The sequence below is a fragment of the Mustela nivalis genome, assembly GCF_964662115.1.
Source record: "Mustela nivalis genome assembly, chromosome: 2".
Taxonomy (NCBI): domain Eukaryota; kingdom Metazoa; phylum Chordata; class Mammalia; order Carnivora; family Mustelidae; genus Mustela; species Mustela nivalis.
The window spans coordinates 68,466,172-68,488,109 of NC_139021.1; the positions used below are offsets into that span (position 1 = coordinate 68,466,172).

The 21,938-nt window shown below is 37.5% G+C and overlaps 2 protein-coding genes across 6 annotated transcripts in view; one reads left to right on the plus strand and one right to left on the minus strand.

Moving 5' to 3' along the window:
- The window catches only part of LOC309859427 (uncharacterized protein), an 867,228-nt gene that overhangs the window by 501,440 nt on the left and 343,850 nt on the right, over positions 1 to 21,938 (minus strand). The window lies entirely within an intron of this gene.
- The window catches only part of LOC309859425 (phosphatidylinositol 3,4,5-trisphosphate-dependent Rac exchanger 2 protein-like), a 48,605-nt gene continuing 30,318 nt past the window's right edge, over positions 3,652 to 21,938 (plus strand). For 4 of the 5 annotated variants that reach the window (XM_082720070.1, XM_082720069.1, XM_082720072.1 and 1 more), the window contains exons 1-4: positions 3,652 to 3,691; positions 11,015 to 11,085; positions 12,380 to 12,502; positions 17,218 to 17,322. In XM_082720070.1, coding sequence (XP_082576196.1) covers positions 3,667 to 3,691; positions 11,015 to 11,085; positions 12,380 to 12,502; positions 17,218 to 17,322 — 324 coding nt within the window. In that variant the 5' untranslated portion in view covers positions 3,652 to 3,666. The remainder of the gene's footprint in view (positions 3,692 to 11,014; positions 11,086 to 12,379; positions 12,503 to 17,217; positions 17,323 to 21,938) is intronic. The other variant, XM_082720071.1, reaches the window with a different exon arrangement.

The window sequence follows — 21,938 nt, forward strand, 5'->3', positions numbered from 1 at the left end:
AGTGGGGCACGCATATATTTGCTGTGGTAAGTTGGAATTTAATTGGCCACCGGTATTGCTGAGGGCGGGTGACTGCAGTTTTCCCTGTTTGTTGCAGTCTCATTGGCCATGTGTGTGGGCGGGGCTCAACCACCTCTATAAAGATTAGTCTGCAAGGCAGGGAAGTAGTGATAGTCGTCTGGGTAGTAGTGGTAGCATTGGGGTCGTTGGGGTTGTTGGGATTGTCAGGGTCATTGGGAGTGTCATGGGCCTCAACAGGGAGCGGCCTCGCCTCGCTGGGTAATGGGAGCGGCCTGGCCTCACCAGGTAAGGGGAGTGGTCTGGCCTGGCCTCCCCTCGCTGGGTAAGGGGAGCAGCCTGGCCTGGCCTGGCCTGGTCTCACCTCGCCAGGTAAGGGGAGCGGCCTGGCCTGGCCTCACCTCAATGGGTAGGGGGTAGCAGCCTGGCCTCCTCTCGCCTCGCCGGGTGAGGGGAACCGCCTCGCGGGGTGAGGGGAACTGCCTTCCCGGGTGAGGGGAACCGCCTCGCTCGGTGAGGGGAACCGCCAGGGTCCGTGTCCTGGTCCTCGTCACCTCTTTGTATGAGAGGGCCCCAACTGGTTGGTTTGATTTTCGATGCTTGGTGTGAAGTAAAGCTTTGCTTGACTTTCGCTTTGCTTGACTTTCGCTTTGCGTTGGTTTCATTCCTTTGATCACGGACCCCAACAGACAGATTACTATTAAAGAAAGCTTTATAAAAGCCAACAGGGCCTTGGCAAAACCTCAAGATTATGTGCTGAAAATTTAAAGGGCCACAGAGATTTCTAAGTCTCAAAAATCAGTAAAATGAATTTTATGTAAATTACATACCCATATTTTTTTTTTAAAGATTTTATTTATTTATTTGACAGAGAGAAATTACCAGTACACTGAGAGGCAGGCAGAGAGAGAGAGAGAGAGAGAGAGAGAGAGAAGGAAGCAGGCTCCCTGCTGAGCAGAGAGCCCGATGCGGGACTCGATCCCAGGACCCTGAGATCATGACCCCAGCCAAAGGCAGCGGCTTAACCCACTAGTGTTGGAAAAAAAAAAAAAAATTGCCATTTAGTTTTGGTCTGGGGGTAACAGGGAATAGTGATGACTGCAGGGAGGGAAGGGAACTTGTGGTTGCTTTTGCTCCAGCCTATTGCTGCCATTCAGGAATCTGGAACCTGGGTTGATTTTTTTTTTTTTCTAGTGTTTGAAGAGGGACTGTAATGATTGATTTTTATGTAAATGTTCTTATTAAACGGAAGCTGTTAAAACAATATCTTAACCAGTTGTGTTATGTTCAAAAATACCTCCACTTCTTTCAATCTCTGCTTTAGACTTAACTCATTGCCTTAAGTCAATGGAATTTAAATATCCAAAAAAGATGGCTATTATTAATCTACTTTTATGGGTTGAGTGGTGAGGATGAGACGGCAGGAACTGAAATCACAGAAACACAAGAGAAAAACAAAAACTTAACAAAGTAACAAAAGTTGACAAAAAACACAATTCAGAAAAGTTTGCTTTTATTTTGGTATGTTATTAAAATCACTTAATAAAATTCTGATTTTTACTCTTCGTTCAATTTTATGCATCTCCGAGATTCCATTGATCATGGTTGTGGTTTTTCCTTCATCTTCTGTCCATTTTCACTAGTGGCTTTCTAGCCACCTCTTAGCCACCCTTAAAATCTTGTGCCTTGTATGTAGTTAGAGTACCGATGACATGCTGATCCTTCATGAATTCTTTACCCTGAGAAGTCCTGAAGAGCACAGTTCTGTCATGCTGCCTTTTAACACATTGAGGTCAAACAGAAGACACTAAATAATGTTTTAATTATCCTCAAATCCCGGGGAAGTTTCAGCCCAGGAAGTTTAAAAAGTATGGTTGTATGGTGAAAAATTATCTTCGCCTAGATGTTGGTGATTTTAATTTTGAAATAATAGTTGTTTTGAGAAAGAATAAAACATCTTTTTGTGGGAAATTAAGTATATATTAATAGGCTCTCAACAAATATGACATAATAAATCCTTTTGGTTCTGAATCATGAAAAAACACCAACATTCCAAGGTTTTTTTGGTCTGGATATTGACATAGTGTTTGGTATCACTGTGATATTTTTAGGCATCTATCTGAGTAACCCAGGGTGGCATATATATTTTCTTTTAATGGTTTGTAGAGAGATAGATGCCCAAGAGGGTCAGTCTTCAGTGCTACTGAACAAGTGACAAGTGATTTATTATTCTCTCAGTTTTTGGAGTTTTATATGGATAGAATGTTGTCATGGCAATCTAGGGACAAACTAATATCTGTTCCAAAAGATGAAAACATGCTGCCCATACATTTTCTGTAGCATCATATAGTCTGATGGAGAACAGACATGCAAACTCAAAGTATTTTATAATTGTTGTTCATTGTGTCTGAGTTGAAACTACACAACAAAGGGAGCTTTAAAAATTCCGCTTTGTTTGAAAGGAACTTTAAACTCTGCCTAATAATTTTATAAAAATGTGGTGGACTTTTTACTTATAATCTAATGAAATCATTGTGGGACATTGCTAAAGCCCAGGAAGCCAGAAAAAATTACTTATTTTTATAATGTAGCCCAGAGATGTTGATAATGCAGACGCTTTTAGTCTCAAATTTGTGAATCTTCTTAACAGTGCTATAGGTATTTTAGGATTGTATATACCAGGGATGCACCACTGTGGTGGTGCTGAGTCATGGCAATGTGGAGAGACATTTTTGGTTGTTGCAACTGGGATGGTAGTTGCTGTTAGCATCTAGTCAGTGCAGGCCATGAAACTCTTAAACATCCTACATGTAAGGACAAACCCCACAACCAATATTTTTCTGGCGCAAGTGTCCAGAGTGTTAATATTGAGATACCCTGGTATATGATGATGAAAAAGAAAAGCAATTGTATGATATTTTTATACTCTAAGTTGCTGATGATTAGATATATTCTAATAGCTGGGAAGATAATACAATAGGGGAATTAATACTACACAGTCTGGTGGTCTTTAGAAACGAAGATCTAGTGAAGAAAATATTTTTTACTTATACCACTAAACTTATTGAGTGCTTACCAAGTGCTAGGCATTGTTGGGAGACACTGGGGAAACCCAAGTGAACAAAACAGATAGACTGCCTTCACAAAGCTCTGGTATGAATGTGGGAGACTAGTAAACTAATACATAAAATGGGACATGGAGGAGCAGGTAGTGCCATAGGGTAGATAAAGTGGAGTAATGGGGTAGATAGGTAATGATAGAGGGTGGGAAAGGGAACACTTAGACTGGATGGCCATGAGAGACCTGAAGCTTAGGAGTGAGTGACAGCAGGAGGCAGCCTGATGAAGTGGGTTTTAGGCAGAGGAAGAAAGTTGTGAAAAGGTGTCAAGGTGGAAAGTAGGTGTGGCTTTCTGGGAAGGCGCAGAGAGGTGGCTGTGGTTGGGCAGAGGTCCAGAATGGGGAAGCTGGGATGAGACAGAATACAAGAGGAGGGAGGGGCCAGATCATGCTCATTTCTTTTTTAGGTTGAGAATATTCCATTGTTTGGATGCCTTTATCCATTTACTTACTGAAGGACATCTTGATTGCTTCCAACTTTTGTCATTTATGAATACAGCTGCTATGAACTTCTAGGTGCAGGTTTTGTTATGGATAAATTTTCAGCTCATTTAGGTAAGTTCTAAGGAACACGATCCTTGAATTGGCATGGTAAGAACATTTATGGGAAGAATATGCCAACTGTTTCCAAAAGTGGCTGTATCAGTTTGCATTCCCACCAGCAATCAGTGAGAGTTTCTGATTATTCGCCATCCTGCCAGCTTTTGGCACTCTGAGTATTTTGGATTTTGTCCTTTCTGATAGGTGTGTAGTATCTCATTGTTTTAATTTGCAGCTGCCTAATGACACTAGATTTGAATACCTTTTCATATGCTTATCTGCCATGAGTATATCTTCTTTGGTGGGGGGTCTGTTCAGTTCTGCCCATTTTTTAATTTCATTGTTGACTTTTGTATTGTTGAGTTTTACTTTGTACCTTTTGGACAATGGTTTTTTTTTTTTTTTTTTAATCACATGTGTCATATAATTCTTAGGGAAATACTTCCTGGATTGTGGCTTGTCTTCTTCTCTTGTCATTCACAGAGGAAAAGTTTTTAATTTTAATGATGTCTGGATTGTCAATTATTTTTTTCATGAATCATACCTTTGGTGTTACATCTTAAAAAGTCATCCCCATCGGTGGTGTCACCTAGAAATTTTCCCCTATGTTAATTCTAGGCACTTTATGGTTTTGTATTTTATATTTGGGTCTGATCCATTTTGAGCTAATTCTTCTGAAGGATGTAAAGTCTGTGTCTAGATGATGATGATGATTATTTTTGTCTTTTTACATGTGGATGTCCAGTTGTTCCCAGCACTGTTAGAAAGACTATCCTTTCTCCAATGTATAGCATAGCCTTTGCTCCTTTGTCAAAGCTTAGTTGAACTATATTTGTGTGAGTCTGTTTCTGGGCTCTCTGTTGTATTTCATTTATCTATTTGTTCTTTAACCAAATCCATATTGTTTTGATTATGGCTTTATAATAAGCCTTGAAATCAAGTAGTGTCAGTCTTCTGACTTTTTTCTTATTTTTTAGTACTGTTTTGGCAATTCTGAGTCTTTTCATTCTCCATATAAACTTATCATTTTGTTGATACCCACAAAAGAACTTGCTAGAATTTTGATTAAAGTTGTGTTAAACCAGGTTGGGAAGAACTAGCATCTTGACATTACCAAGTCTTCCTATCCATTAATGTGGACTACCTCTCTCCACTTATTTAGTCTTTTTTGGTATATTTTTATCAGAGTTTTGTGGCTTTCCTCCTGTTGTACATATTTTGTTAGATTTATAACTAAGTATTTCATTTTTGGAGGTGCTAATATAAATGGTATTGTGTTTTTTTTTTTTAATTTCAGTTCCATTTGTTCATTGCTGGCACAGAGGAAAGTGAGTGAATTTTGTATATTAACCATGTATCCTGCAACTTTGCTATAATTGCTTCTAAGTTCCAGGAGGTTTTTTTGTTGATTCTTTTTCATTTCCCACATAGATAATCATATCATTTGTGAATAAAGACAGTTTTGTTTTTCCTTTCCAACCTATATGCCTTTTACTTCCCTTTTTGTCTTATTATATTAGCTAGGAAACAGAGGACAATGCTGAAAAGGAGTGGTGACAGGAGACATTCTTGCCTTGGTCCTGATTGTAATGGGAAATTTTCTATTTTCTCACTTTATATATGATGTTAGCTGTAGGGTTTTTTTTTTTAAGATTTTTTTAAATAATGTTGAGGACATTCCCTTGTATTTTTAGTTTACTGAGTATTTGTAATGAGTGGGTGTTGGAATTGTCAAATGCTTTTTACTTCATCTTTTGATGAGATCATATGATTTTTCTTTTTAGACTGGTAATGTGATGGATTTCATTAGCTGATTTTAGAATTTTGAACCAGCTTTGCATACCTATGGTAAATTCCCCTTGGTTGAGGAGTACAATTGTTTTTAGACATTTGTGGCTTTTATTTGTTAATATATTGCTTAGAACTTTTATACTTATAAGAGATATTGGTCTGTTATTTTCTTGTGAAGTCTTTGGTTTTGGTATTAGTGTGATGTTGGCCTCATAAAAAAAGTGAGGAAATATTTCTTCTATTCATGTCTTCTGAAAGAGATTGCAGAGACTTGGTGTAATTTAAATGTTTGGTAACATTTAATAATTATTATTTTTTTCAAATGTGTGTAGATAGGTTTTTATTATTACAGTAAGATCATTGCTCAGTTTTAGCACCTAGCTTCTCATATGCTGAATATATGTTTATTGTGTATTGTCTGCCTCCTCCCACTGGAATAAGAGCAGAAATTCTTGACTATTTTGTTTATTTGATATGTTTTATATGCCTAAAACAGTGGTTCTCAGTGTGTGCTTTGCAGTTTCTTGGGGTTTTGCAAAATCCTTTTGGAGAATATAGAAGGTCAAAGCTATTCTTGTGGTAATACTAAGACTAAGACTTAATTTGCTTTTTTCTGCCCCACTGTGCTGTTGCTCACACTGGTGGGGGAAAATCAGTCATGTGTAAAACTGCTGATGTTTTAGTGTGAATCGAGCAGTGACACCAAATTCTACTAGGAGCTACTACATACTTCCTGGTCCTCCCTCATGAGGGAGTGACAAGGGGATGCCAATTTCACTTAAAGCTGTAAAAAATATGAGTTTTATTAAGTCCTGACTCTTGAGCATGTGCCTTTTTAATATTCTGTGTGATGAAATGGGAAGTATATCTAGTACTTCTGCTGCATACTCAAAAATATGGTTGTCTCCAGGGACTAGAATTTGTGATTGAGTTGCTATGGAACATTATATTTACTTGAAATAACAACTGTGAGATAAACTATGTTTCAGTTTCAGGGCACTCAGGCATTTGGCAGATACTTTTTTTCAAAAAAAAAGAATAAAGTAAGCTTTTCACCTCAAGGAAAACAACTGATAGTACTTGTTGATGATGATAAATTCAAGTTTGCAAGTAAACTTCGAGTTTTGGAAAATTTATATCTATGAGCTGGATACTTTCCAAATACCTACAGATTTTTCTAATGAGTTGGATAGTGATATTAACTATTGTGATGGTGGGTTTTCTTTGATATAAAATAACAAAATGTGTTAATATCTTGAAGATATATTTAACTCCCAGTGAATCATTGCTAAAAAAAAAAAAAAAGTACAGCATCAAGCATATGTAATACATCCCTTCAAACTGCAGATAGATTAGTTGGTTTTAATGCAACAGAGTGTGGAGAGTTCACTGATATCATTGGTTTCAGATTAAAAATCATGACTACCCTTTAAGAAATGACCACTTAATGAAGTTTGGTGTTGTATTAAAGAAGAATATCCACAACTATCTGAAAATGTTATAGCAATGAACATGTCTGTGTGACTTTTAAGAGTGATCTACTGTGCGTGCCTGACAGGAAGAGTGGGGAGGACAAAAATGAGTTGAAGGAGATAAATTAGTACATCAGAATTATAAAGTAAACTGGTACATTCTGAGAATGAAATTCATCGTGGAGTTTGTCTTACCCTTTCAACAAGCAGTGGCCCATATGGGCAGACACGGAGGAAGGGAATTGCTGTTTTCTCTCTCTTTTATCCTCATGAGTTTTCTTCCTTCTTTTACTCTCTTGGTTGCACATTTGTGACATTTTTAGCTTTCTTAAGCTTTAATTAATATATGGCATTTATCCCGTTTTACCAAATACATGGTAGGGAAAAAACAAAATGGAAGAAACTGAAGAGGAGATGAAGAATTCTGTTCTTGGTGTAGGGAAAGAGAAGCCCCTGACTGCAGTGAATCTAGGAATGTGTTGTGTAATCATTGTTAGCTGAATGCTGGCAAATTGAGTTCATGCTGACACACCTGCAAGCTGGAAGGCACAAGAAAGGGTAACTGTGAGCCTCACCTCTTCCAAATGCAATGTAGTCTGTCTTAGGTCACTGGTCTCTGCATCTCCCTAGCCTTCAGACATATTATGCCCCGTTTATGCAGCCCATATTTGAGGTTCATGGTCCAAACGGTATCCTCTGGTATGATGATCAGGAACACCAAGTGGCAGATCCAGAGGTTATTGTGAATAGAGGGAGCTGACATAGGGTTTGAAAATAAAGAAGAAATAACTGAACCCATTTTTGCTATTGAGACTCACTTATTTCTTCGTGGTCTGTTTCTTTAGTCTTTGGAAGAATAAACTCACAGGAGTGTTCATCAGATGTGGTCTCTATACCAACTATATCAGAATCATCTGGGGAACTTACCAACGTGCAGATTTCTGGGTCCTCAACTAGTCTGCTGAGTCAGACCTTCTGGGGATAGGGCAATCTGCAATTAGAAGAAACTCTCCAAATTTCATGCACAATAAAAAGCTTGAGAACCACTGGCATTACAAGCTTTTTCCAGTACTTACTTTCAATGTATTCATATCAAAGTGAAGATGACCTAATTCTGATGAAACTCTGGACCAATAGGAATTAACGAATGCAGAGATAAAACAGTGTATGAAATCTCTCATGTATTTTTGTATTTAGGGTATTAATGACTAATTGGAGAAAAATTAAATGCTCCAATTACAAAGACTGAAAGGACTTTGTAGATGCTGGTTTTTACAAGAGGATTCTGAAAACATGTTATTTTTCTTTATCTTAGGGAAAGAAGACTTACATGTTTTGTTAAGAATGTCAGTTTTAGTGATTTTGTGCTCTAGGCAAACTATCTGAAATCTGACTGAACGGTGTGTATTAAATGAAAGACAAATGCCTCATCAGAAATGTTAACAATTTCCAGGTTTTCTTTCATATACAGTTAAACAAAAAGTTCCATGTTGTCACAGAGGCTAAGAAGATAAAAAGTCAGGTGAAGATACAGTTTACTTTCTTAGTGTGTATGTGCCTTTCTAACTCATATTTTGATCCATTCGTACTGTCTCCTTACTTTAATTCATGGGCTTCAGAATGTGACTGAGTTTAGCTCCTAAGAAAAGGTTTATAAATGTAGAGGTGAACTTTCGGTTTTGCTTGCATGAGAGGTTACCTGTTTACTGTGTGGTCAACATGAAATGTAAACTAGGCGACTACACCACCATGTTATTTTAAGACTAAGTGGAAAGAACTGATGGAGCCTTTTTGATATGAGTGTACAAAACCAAATCTAAAATTAAAAATGAGACTGATAGTGATTAAAATGGGCAAAGTCAGAAAATTTGAAATCTCTTTTCATGAGTAATTTTACTTAACTCTAGATAATAGTTCAAAAATCATATCACAAGTTTCCAATTAAAAAAACAAGGACAAGACATCCATTACTTTCTTATTAAGTTTATTTAATTCAGCTGAATTATTTCATTCTGTTGAGGCTGTTAGTATTGATGTGGCTTTGTAATTATAGACTGAAACATGAACTAATTGAATCAGGAATAGAGATGAGTTTGAAGCTAATGCTAGGAATGAGGTCCTATGGCTCATTTTTTTTAATAGTTTTGCTTTTCTTTTTACTAATGTTACAGTATGCTCACAGCCAAATATTCTGTGCATAAGGAGGTATACAAAGGTCACTTTAACCACTGTTGCATTTTGATATGTGCTACATATTTTTTCTTAGTATGAATGCACACTGCCATTACACAAGTATATTTATGCCTATATGCTTGTGTGTGTAATATGTATTTGTGTGTACATATAAGTGTGTACTTATCAAGAAAGCTGTTTGATAAATTTGTTCATGAAACAATATTTTATAGACATCTATTTACACATATTTCTATGAAATTTTGGTCACATTCCACTTATGATTATAGTTCTGCATAGTATTTTGTAATTTGCATGTACCATTATATAAATGATTCCCTTTTGAATGGGCATTTATGTTGTTTCCAATGTTTTCACTTTTGTAATTAATATTTCATCTTATCTGAAAAGCTTTCTTGGGATAAATTCTTGGAGGTAAGAATTTCTGGGTTAAAGGGTATGCCCATTTAAAAATTTGAGATATATGGTCAAGTTATTCCCAGATATGTTGTGCCATTTTATACCCCCCCCCTTTTTTTAGAGAGGGAAGGGGGAGGGGCAGAGACAGAGGGAGAAAGAGAATCTTAAGTAGGCTTCACACTCAGCCCAGAGCTTGATGTGTGGCTCCATCTCACAACTCAGAGATCAGGACCTGAGCTGAAATCAAGAGTTGGATGCTTAATCAACTGAGCCACTGAGGCGCCCCTGTGCCATTTCATATTCTTACTCCAGTGTGCTTGAGGGTGATTTGGAACATTATGAGCAATACTGGGTTTTCTTAATCTCTCTTTCTTTTTTAAATATTTTATTTATTGACAGAGAGAGAGAGATCACAAGTAGGCAGAGAGGCAAGCAGAGAGGGTTTTCTTAATCTCTTAAGTCTTTGTAAATATAGCATGTCAAAAATGGGATTCTTACTTTAATCTTCATTTGTTTGATATTAGTATCCAGAGGTTCCTTGGAGACTCTGTGTGCCCTGGGGATTGATGGGCTATGTACTCATACCCCAACTTGGCTGGTAGTACTTGAAGTTCTTAAGACAGACAGGGAAACAATGATTTCACCTGGTTACTAGGTGGCTAATGAGCAATGTCTTGAGGACACAAGTGACTGCATGGAAAGTCACTTCTCCTTTTCCTTCCAAACTTTCTCTTTTAAGGCCCAATATAAAAAGTTCTTTCTACTCTTTTCTTCGTTTGCAAAAATAATAGCTTACTTGGTCATGGGTCCAAGTTTAATTAATGACTTATTAAGGAGAGTCCAGATCTTTGAAATACTAAGGAACTTTTCTGCCTACCATAGGGCTTTGGAGAGCCCTGACCTGATCCCAGAAATGCAAAATCTGGCTTTCTAAAACTTGGCAGGGGGTAGTTAGGAAGGGAAGGGAAATTGTTTCATTCCTTCTTGAAGAGTCACTTTCTTTCTCTCTTTCTCTTTCATTCTCTTTCTATCTTTGACTCCCTATTTCTTCCCTCAGTCTATCTCAGTCTATCTTAGTTCCAAAGGATCACCTTGGAATTTCTGACCCCTCCCCTTTTTTAAAAATCAGAAATCCCATTTTTCATTAGATCTTGGTGTTATGTGCTTCACAAGACTTAGAAGTTTAGGAAACATTTGACTCCTGTTTACCACAGAACAATGAGATCGTGATGGATAAATTTAGTTCATGTATATACATGGTCACTTTTGGTCTTGCCCCCAAATTCTGAAGGATATAATTCCCAGGGAAAAACCACTGTGAACCAGGGTTTCACTTTTTACAACAAAACTATTATTCTCAGTAGTTATTGGGTTTTTAAACTCTGGCTTCCTACAAAAAATTTAGTTCTAATCAATACCCTGTTATTTTACTAACCTAATGTTGCCTTCACAAAATCTTTTTTTATTTGTTTGTTTTATGCAGGCATTCTTACAAGAATGAACCAGTGTGCAGCATCAAAAATTGAGAAAAATATAACAAAAGAAACAGTAAAGGTGAGGAGACACAGACAGCCCTTAACCCAAGCACACATTCCCTTTTAGTTAAAATTTCTTCTGTGGGATGTTACTCTAGGCTTTTCAGCTTCTCCTCAGTTCCACTATAAGTTCTGCACCAGCCACTTGTGTGGGCAACCCTGAGATAAAGGGAAAGAGGGTTTGGGAAAAGAAACAGAGACTGATAAGGATGGCGAGAAGACATGGAACAACTTTCTGCCAAGGCCTTAGGACAGTTTGAAAAGAGGGAGAAAAACAAACTCCTGACCAAGAACCTCAGTGTCTGTGAGCAGGGGGGAATAGAGCCCTAAGTGGGAGAATTGCCAGATGTGGCTTAGGAAGGCAAGGGTAAATGATTTGAGTGGTTCCGTGGTGCGGATAATGTCTGCATAATGTCTTCAACTCAGAAACACATGTATAAGCCCTTCCTTTTAGGCTGCAGGAAAGGAAAATGATGAAGGGTTTTGTAAAGGGGGGAGGAGGTAAATGAAAATTAATTGCACTACATTACTATTCATTTAAGCTGCCTAAATTATTATTGATGTTTATTTTTGGTGCTGATTTGCTGTTTTATTTTACAAAAATTAAAAAATTCCCAAGGATTTTTATAGGCTCTTCTGACTATTTTTTCATAAATTAAAAATGAACTTTCAAATTCTCTTACCATGGGAGCATTTTAGTTTGTGTGCTTTAGGTCTCAAGCAAAAGACACTTATTATTCAAATGACTTGGAGACACTTCAGCTCTCATTTGGGGACTCCAGACAGAAGAGAAGGTTCAGGACCTGTGACTCAGGGAGGTCGATAAGATTGCCAGGTTCTGTCTAGCTCTTCACTTTGCCATTCAGGTTATCCACTTTGCCCCAGGAATGGCTCCTCTCATCCCTGCAAAATGACGTTGTAGCTGTCCAAGCTATCACTTCCAGACAGCACCTTTCCAGAGGGGAAGCTGTCCATTCCAGGATGCCGTTCCAGAACCAAAGAAGCCTTTGCTCTGAAAAGCCTACCAGCAAATCTGCCTGCACTATGTTACCTGCTGCCCATTCTCACTAATAGGTTTGGGACTGTCATGCTTGGATTTAGTCACTCGGGTTTTTCCTGAGAGCCAGGAATGGGTTCCTGGTTCCCAGAGCTGTGTAGGAGTAGAAAGGATGTCCATACAAAATTGGTCCTCTGCTCTCTGGGTGGGTGGAAAGGATAAGCATGCCCTGAAATTTTCAGCTTGGAAAGAGAATACCATCCTCTCATGGACTTTTTTTTACCTGCTTCATTATTGCACTTATATTTATTTGTAGATGCTGTTCTCAAACATTGAAAATATCCTTGCTGTACATAAGGAATTTTCAAAAGTCGTGGAAGAATGCCTGCATTCAGAACCTAACGCTCAACAAGAAGTGGGAACCTGCTTTCCTCACTTTGTAAGATCAATTTCTGTTTATTTTAGAAGCTCTGGATTTTAAGGTTTTAAGGTTTAGCTCCAGATTTTAAGGTTTAGCTTTTAGCACAGTAGCATGTGAGAACTCAGTGTAGAAGTAAAATGTGACACGGAAAGTTTGGGGTCTTTTAAGGCCAATGAAATCTTCCACTGAGAGCCAGAAAGGGGATGAGGGCCTCACATCATCCATTTTACTCAGTGAAGAACAAAGAGCCTTTTCTTTTTCCCAGCAAGTTAGTTCTTCGCATCCTCTGTAGCTTTGAATCCTAATGAATATTCAGGCTGTTCATAATGAATGGATTTTTATGTTTCTCCCAAAGACAGAGCATTTCCCTTTTGAGGCAGAAAATCCTTACTCTTATAATGGCGTGATGAGCCTTTTGTGAGTCAGAATGTTTCCTTGTTAATCGGCTGGTGACAAGCCTGCAGGTGAACAAGGGGTGTCACTCTAGGTACAGACACCAGTCTTGGTGTTTCTCAAGGGTAGTTTCTCAGAAGGTCATACTGAGTGGTGGAGAAGTATAACCAGTCAGACCTCAGTTGTTTCAAATTACACATCACGCTCATGTAATCATTTCTGTCTCTTTGGACAGGATAGTTGAAATTATTTGTGCAATTGATTTATAAAATAAGAAGTCACCTATAAAATGAAAATTATTTTTAGAACTGAAGGGCATTCATAGCAAAAAAAAAAAAAAAAGAAAGAAAAGAAAAATAGTGCTGCTATTTATAGCATTCCACAGACGCTAATTTTCCGAACACCTACCTGAATTCCTTTCTATACCAAAGTGCTATATAATTGATGTTTTATTTTAAAATGCATAAAAGTATTTTGTCACAGAAGTCAATGTTTGTTTATTTTTATTTATATTTAGCCTTTAGAAAGGTAATGGTATGTAGTCTCTAAGGCTGTAATTCTGTATGTAGTGGGCAGAGCTGCATATGTCCTTTTTATAATCAGGAAATATTTCATAAAGGTAATTAATATTAAATGGAGAGAGGCTCCTTGGCATAGGAAGATCAAGCCGTACTTTCCTTGGGTATAACTAGAAACCATGCATGATTGTGTCCACTTAATCCAGATTGTTCCTCTTCATGAAGGAATTCCCATCTTCTGCCAGATGGGCATTTGCTGCCTTAGTCCAGGGCCTCACATGGGAATCTTGCACTCTGACATCCATTTCCTCAGTAACACACTATGAATCTGTCATCCATGAATTTAGCTAAACTATTTCTGAAGCATATTTCATTCTGGGTCATACCATCTCTTAAAATAAGTAACTCAATATATATATATTTTACTTTATCAAGTTATCAATGATTTTTTTAATACTTTTTATTTTTTCAGCGTAACAGTATTCATTATTTTTGCAGCATACCCAGTGCTCCATGCAACCCGTGCCCTCTCCAACACCCACCACCTGGATCCCCCAACCTACCACCCCCCACCCCTTCAAAACCCTCAGATTGTTTTTCAGAGTCCATAGTCTCTCATGGTTCACCTCCCCTTCAAATTTCCCTCAACTCCCTTCTCCTCTCCATCTCCCCTTGTCCTCCATGCTATTTGTTATGCTCCACAAATAAGTGAAACCATATGATAATTGACTTTCTCTGCTTGACTTATTTCACTCAACATCATCTCTTCCAGTCCTGTCCATCTTGCCACAAAAGTTGGGTATTCCTCCTTTCTGACGGAGGCATAATACTCCATAGTGTATATGGACACCTTTCTTATCCATTCATCCATTGAAGGGCATCTTGGTTCTTTCCACAGTTTGGCGACCGTGGCCATTGCTGCTCTAAACACTGGGGTACAGATGGCCCTTCTTTTCACTACATCTGTATCTTTGGGGTAAATACCCAGTAATGCAATGGCAGGGTCATAGGGAAGCTCTATTTATAATTTCTTGAGGAATCTCCACACTGTTCTCCAAAGTGACTGCACCAACTTGCATTCCCACCAACAGTGTAAGAGGGTTCCCCTTTCTCCACATCCTCTCCAACACATGTTGCTTCCTGTCTTTCTATTTTTGGCCATTGTAACTGGTGTAAGGTGGTATCTCAATGTGGTTTTAATATGAATCTCCATGATGGCTAGTGATGATGAACATTTTTTCATGTGTCTAATAGCCATTTGTATGTCTTGATTGGAGAAGTGTCTGTTCATATCTTCTGCCCATTTTTTGATATGATTGTTTTGTGTGTGTTGAGTTTCAGGAGTTCTTTATAGATCCTGGATATCAACCTTTTGTCTGTACTGTCATTTGCAAATATCTTCTCCCATTCCGTGGGTTGCCTCTTTGTTTTTTTTTACTGTTTCCTTTGCTGTGCAGAAGCCTTTGATTTTGATGAAGTCCCAAAAGTTCATCTTTGCTTTTGTTTCCTTTGCATTTGGAGACATATCTTGAAAGAAGTTGCTGTGGCTGATATCGAACAGGTTACTGCCGGTGTTCTCCTCTACGATTCTGATGGATTCCTGTCTCACATTGAGATCTTTTATCCATTTTGAGTTTATTATCATGTACAGTGTAAGAGAATGGTCGAGTTTCGTTCTTCTGCATATAGCTGTCCAGTTTTCCCAGCACCATTTATTGAAGAGACTGTCTTTTTTCCACTGTATTTAATTTTAGACCAATATCACTGATGAATATGGATGCTAAGATTCTCAAAAAGATCCTAGCAAACAGGATCGAATAGCACATTAAATGACCAGGTGGGATTCATCCCTGGGTTACAAGGGATTCGCAAATCAATCAATGTGATAGAACAAATCAATAAGAGAAGAGAGAAGAACCACGTGGTCCTCTCAATTGATGTAGAAAAAGCATTGGACAAAATCTAGCATCCATTCCTGATTAAAACACTTCGAAGTATAGGGATAGAGGGAACATTTCTGAACTTCATAAAATCTATCTATGAAAGACCCACAGCAAATATCATCCTCAATGGGAAAACGCTGCAGCCTTCCCATTGAGATCAGGAACACGACAAGGATGCCCACTCTCACCACTCTTGTTCAACATAGTATTAGAAGTCCTAGCAACAGCAATCAGAGAACAAGGAGAAATAAAAGGTATCTAAATAGGCAGTGAAGAAGTCAAACTCTCTCTCTTCGCAGATGACGTGATTCTTTATATGGAAAACCCAAAAGACTCCACCCCCAAACTACTAGAACTCATACAGCAATTCGTAACGTGGCAGGATACAAAGTCAATGTACAGAAATCAGTGGCTTTCTTATACACTAACAATGAAAATACAGAAACTGGGGGCATCACGTTACCTGATTTCAAGCTTTACTACAAAGTCATGATCACCAAGACAGTATGGTACTGGTATAAAAAACAGAAGTGGCGGGGGGGTGGGAGGTTGGGGTACCAGGTGGTGGGTAATATAGAGGGCATGGGTGGCATGGAGCACTGGGTGTGGTGAAAAAATAATGAATACTGTTTTTCTGAAAATAAATAAATTGAAAAATTAAAAAAAAAAAAAAAAGACACATAGACCATTGGATCAGAGTAGAGAGCCCAGATATGGACCCTAAGCTCTATGGTCAATTCATCTTCCACAGAACAGGAAAAAATATACAGTGGAAAAAAGACAGACTCAATATATTTTTTGCTGGCTATATAAAATAGTATACATTGTTGCTTTCCAAATGTATGTCATGGAAATTCCAGAGGGTACTTCGGTTCTAATATTTGATCAATACATTTTCTGTGTCTTCCTGGTATTGGAGCTGCTTTGGTAGATACTAATCCAAGCCACTGAGAGAAAATTTAATGACGGAAGGATGCTCAGAGGCCATGATGGTGAAATTACTCCCTTTTTGAAAGTACCCCTTCTGTAGCAAATACGAAGGTTATTTATTTTGTTCCTACTTGATCACTTTTAGTGAGAACTATAAACACTAGAAGACCTTTATGTTAATCCTGAATCTGCCTACCACTGCCCATTATGGATTGCCCTTGCAATTTCCACCCAGTGGTCTTGGCTTTTGTTTTGGAGCTACACGCTGTTGTAAGTCCTATTACAGTATGACAGCTGTCTGAAAGTAGCTACCATTTCCTTACTTTATTATACTAACAAATCATTCTACTTGAAATTACCTCTCATACTTTTTCACAGAGAGTCTCATATTAGAGTCTTCAAAGTCCATCATTATCTTAGTCACTTGTTGCTGACTATTCTCATTTGTTCCTGTCCCTCCTAAACACAGCTGTCCAGATTGGTGCATGTGAACTGCAGGGTACTAGGTCTCTCTATTCTTGCATGATCAGGCACATGCTTTTCCCTGTTCCTAAAATGCTTTCTTCCCTCACCCTGCCTGGGAATGATGGATTCATCTCTCTGAACCTTGCTCAGATACTACTTTTTTTTTTTTTAAGCTGTATCTGAACCCTCTCAGGAAAGCTAAGCACTCTCTTCTCTGTAATTTGCTACCATTTGGCTCATTTACTTAGTATTGCATACATCATATTGGACTCTAGTTAATATAACCTTTTTTCTTAGATTATTATTCTTGAATCAGAGAAAATTGATAAATAAAGTGTGCTTAGATACATACATAGAATAGAGCTCCCAAAATATTGTAAACACTTTGGACACATAGCGTATGTTCACAAACATCATACAGGTTAATCTTTCCAAGTAACTACTGCCATGACTCTCTCTAACTTATCCTTATTCAAATTCACAGAAAGACAAGTTTCGTATATATGATGAATATTGTAGTAACCATGAGAAGGCAGAGAAATTGGTTCTCGAACTTAACAAAATAAGAACAATCTGCACATTTTTTTTGGTAAGTATATGTACGAGTGTTACCATACGCTGTGATTTGTTGATAGGCTCTCTAAGGAACCAAGGACTAGCGTCAGTGTGGTGTAAAAAGTACTCATGGGACAATGCTTTAAATGTGTCTAACCTAGGAGACTAGAGTCCCAAAGGACTCTAATCGTAAGAGGAGAAAGTTGGCAGGAGCTCATGGATGGGCAAACACTGATAATGCCCTCTCCTGGCTGACTATGAATTGTTTGTGAGAACCACAGATTCTTAGTGAGAGAAGACATTTATGCTCATCATCGCTTTTATATCCCTCAGCTCCCTAGGGTTTCATTTGCTTTTCTAAGAGAGCTGTAAGTGGGGCAGTCACAGGAAGGAAGCAGATCCTGGATATGGTAGAAAAGAAATTTAAAGATTGACCTTTCTCCTGCATAAATTCTTTACTCACTTTCCACAGAAAGAATAAGAATCTATGTTTCATTTCTTCAGGATAGCACAAAGAAATGCATATTTTGGTAGTAATTTGGGCAATTTAATTGCCAGTGAGGACCACATTGAAGTGTACAATTCAATAATATCTAGCCAATTGTGGAGTGGAGGAATAATCCCCAATATCCAGTTATAGAGATTTCTAGCACATCCCTCATGCCTGCTCATGGCCCATCTCTACAACCCCTGTAAACTTTAGGCAATCATTGATTTATTTTCAATCTCTGTAGTTTGCCTTTTCTGGATAGTTCTTACAAATGGAATCCTTCAATGTAATATTTTACACCTGGTTTCTTTTACTGAGTAAAATGTTTTGAGGTTCATCCCCATTGTGACATGTATCCATATGCCATTCATTTTTATTGCTGGATAGTATTCGTTGTACGGCTATACCATATTTTATTTATCCATTTGCCAGTATATGGGCTTTGGTCAGCAAGCAGGTATGAGTTTAATGATGGGCCTTGAAGATCTTTTTGGAGAGAGGTATTAGTATAGAAAAAGTCAGGAAATGTCCAGTTTGAACTGTTTTATAAATGATGCTGAGATGAACATTCATGTACAAGTCTTTATGTGGATATTTTCATTTTCTTGGATGGATGCTAAGAGTGGAATTGCTAGGTCATAGTAAGTGTATATTTAAGAAACTGCCAAAATGACTGTGCCATATACACCAGCAATGTATGTTTGCAGATTCTTTATATCTTTGCAAACACATGGTATTAACAGTTGCAATTACAGCTGGTTTAGTGGGTGTAGTTTATCTCAAGATGATTTTTATTTGCATTTCTCTCATGACCATTGATATCAGGTATGCTTTCAATGATCTCATTAGACATTCATATATCCTGTTAGTGAAATGCTTATTCAGAACTTTTGCTCAATTTTTAAATTGAGATGTTTATCTTATATTGAGCTACAAGTGTTCTTTATTTTGGAATACTTCTTCTGTATCTGACATATAATTTGTGAATATTTCCACTCAGTGTGGTTTGTTTAAAAATGTTATCTTTTGGAAATCAAAATTCTTACATTTTGTTGAAGTAGGATTTATTAAATTTTTCCCTATGAACATATTTTCATTTTATTTAAGAAGTCCGTATTCAGGTTTTATTCTTACTTGTTAAGTTTTTTCCCAAGTATTTCGCTCTTTTTGATGCTGTTGTGATTGGAATGATCTTAATATCATTTTTGGACTGTTTATTGCTACCATATAAACATTTGACTTTTATTTATTTTTGTTTATTGTATATTTTTGTATCATGTGCTTTAAATTCATGTATTAGTTCTAGTAGTTTTTTGGTAGATTCTTAGGACACTTTACATATAGAATGAAGTCATCTGAGGGTAAAGACAGTTATATTACTTCCTTTACAATATAATTGTCTTTTTTATCTCCCTGGGTTTTGCACTGGTTAGAACCAGTTTACTATTGAATAGAAGTGATAAGAACAGACATGCCTGCCTTGGTTCTGATCTTGGGGGAAATCAATCAGTTTTTCATCATGAAGTGTGATGTTAACTGTTGTCACAGATGTCCTCTTACAGTTGAAGAAGTTCCACTATATTCATAGTTTGTCAAGAGTTTTTATTGGAACCTTTTTGCTTTTTCCAACGTAGGTGTTTAAAGCTATGAATTTTGCCCTACACACTGCATTAGTTTTATTCCCTAAAATTTTACATATGTTTTGTTATTGAAAAGGTCTAGTTTCCTTTGTAATATCTATAGTCTATTCTTTATTTAGAGTTTGTCTTGGAAGGCAGTTCTGCATGGGACTGTGTCCCTGCACATTTTCTGAGTGGAGGGACTGACTGCTTTTGTTCTGGCTGATCTTTAAAGGATGTTTATATCACAATATAAGGGACGTTTATATCAGAAAGTAGAGATATTCTCTTCCTCCTAAGTGATGGGCAGTCATGCCTGCTGACCTCATGAAAGATGCATGGTTCTTAGCCTTAGGTCTCCTTTCCTGGTGTCCCATGTGCATGGGCCACCTGGTCTTCCCTGTGTTGCAATTTGGGAACTGAGCCTTGGCAAACTGGCCCCCAAATAATGATACTCTGGCTACTGCTATTGCTCTAAGGGGAAAAAAGTCCTGTAGCTCTGGCTTAGGAGTTTCACGTGTTCTTCCAGCATCCAGAAATCTCTGGCCTGTTGACTTTTGAGCTTGTCAGTAGGGTAAAATCTTAGAATCATCAGTTTTAACATTCTGTTATTTTATTTCCCAATGTTGGAATTTTTCAAATTTCTTCCTGTAGTTGACTTTTTAAATTTAATTCCATTTTGGTCAGAGAACATAATTAAATCATTTAAATCTTTTTAAATTCATTAAGACATTTTTATGGCTTAGCATGTGATCTGTCCTGGAGTTTTTTGTTTTTTCCCCCTCTCTGTATGCTTCATGTGTGCTTAAAAACTATGCATATTCTGCAGCTGTTGAGTGGAATATTCTATAAATGTTAGGTCAGTTTTGTTCATAGTGTTGTTCTTCTCTTCTTTGTCTTTTCCTCTAGGTGTTCTGTCAGTTATTGAGGGTAGGATATTGAAATCTATAGGTATAATTGTTAAATTGTCTGTCTTGCCTTTCAATTATGTCAGTTTTGTTTTATATGTATTGGGGCTCTGTTATTAAATATATACGCATTGAAAGTGCTTGTATTTTTATTTCTATTGATCATAAAATGTTTTTCTTTGTCCCTAGGCATATTTCTTTTCTTTTTTATTTATTTATTTGTTTGTTTTTTTAAAGATTTGTTTATTTATTTGACAGATGGAGATCACAAGTAGGCAGAGAGGCAGGCAGAGAGAGAGGGAAGCAGGCTCCGTGCTGAGCAGAGAGCCCGATGTGGGGCTTGATCCCAGGACCCTGAGATCATGACCTGAGCTGAAGGCAGAGGCTTAACCCACTGAGCCACCCAGGTGCCCCGGGATATTTCTTTTCTTAAAGTCTGTTTTGGCTGATATTATTATAGCCATGACACTTCTTGTACTGTTTGTTTATCTTTTTCCAGTATTTTACTTACAAACTATTTAGGTCTTTGAATCTAAAACATGTTCCTGGTAGACAGTATATAGTTAGATCCTACCTTTTTTTTTTTTTTAAGTATATTTTATTTAAATTCAATTAGCCAACTATAGTACATCATTATGGATCTTGCTTTTTTTATCCAGCCTGATCATCTCTGACTTTTGATTGGAGTGTTCCATTCATTGATCTTTAACTGAATTATTGATATTGTATTGACAGGTATTGTTTTACTGTTTTTTCTGTATGTGTTTTTATTGTTGCCCCTCTGTTCCTCCTTTACCTTCCTTAGTGTACTGTTTTATCTCCTCTGTTGCTGTTTTTGAACTATTTTTTTTAGTGTTTAGTTTTTTAGTGGTTTTTTTAGGTTTTTTTTTTTTTTTTTACTGTTTAGTGTTTTTAGTGTTTAGTGTGATTGCTCTAAGAACAATATTCATCTTAATTTATCAAGGCTATTTCCTGAAGTTGGTTTTTGTTTTTTGTTTGTGTTGTTTTGTTTTGCTGTTGTAACTTTCCTGGACTTGATTTAAGAACCTGTGACTCTTGTATGTACAGCTTCTATCTCTACTCATTTTTTTGTTTGTTTGTTTTATAATTTAGCCTTTCTTTATAGGGGGTGACTACAGTAACTGCTTAACTTAGTTCTGTTGGTGGTTTGTCAGAGGTGACTAAACATCGTTAATCATCTTGTCTATGGATCTATGTGTTAGTTGGTGGGGGGTGGGGGAGACATTCAAAGGGTAGGCAGTTTACAAGTCAGATCTAGGTCTTTATTTCCATGGGGATACCCCTTCCCCTTTGGGTCTTTTCTACAGATGCACAGCCTGATATCTGCTCCAAAGAGGGCTGTAATCTCAGGCCAACAGAATTGTGGGCATTCTCCATTTTTCTTATAGAGTGTGCTAACTTTATTGACATTGCCCTCAGGAGTGAGATATTTACCCTCTGCAGTAAAGGGTCTACCTGAAAGCAGGTTTTCAGGGTCTATCACTATGTCAGGGCCCCTTTGATGGAGCCACTGCAGGACAGCCACTGTGGAAGCACCATTTTGATAGGGCCACTGTGCAGGGTGAGCTGAGGAGGATGGGGGCATGAGGAGGCAGAGGGAAGGTGGGAGAAG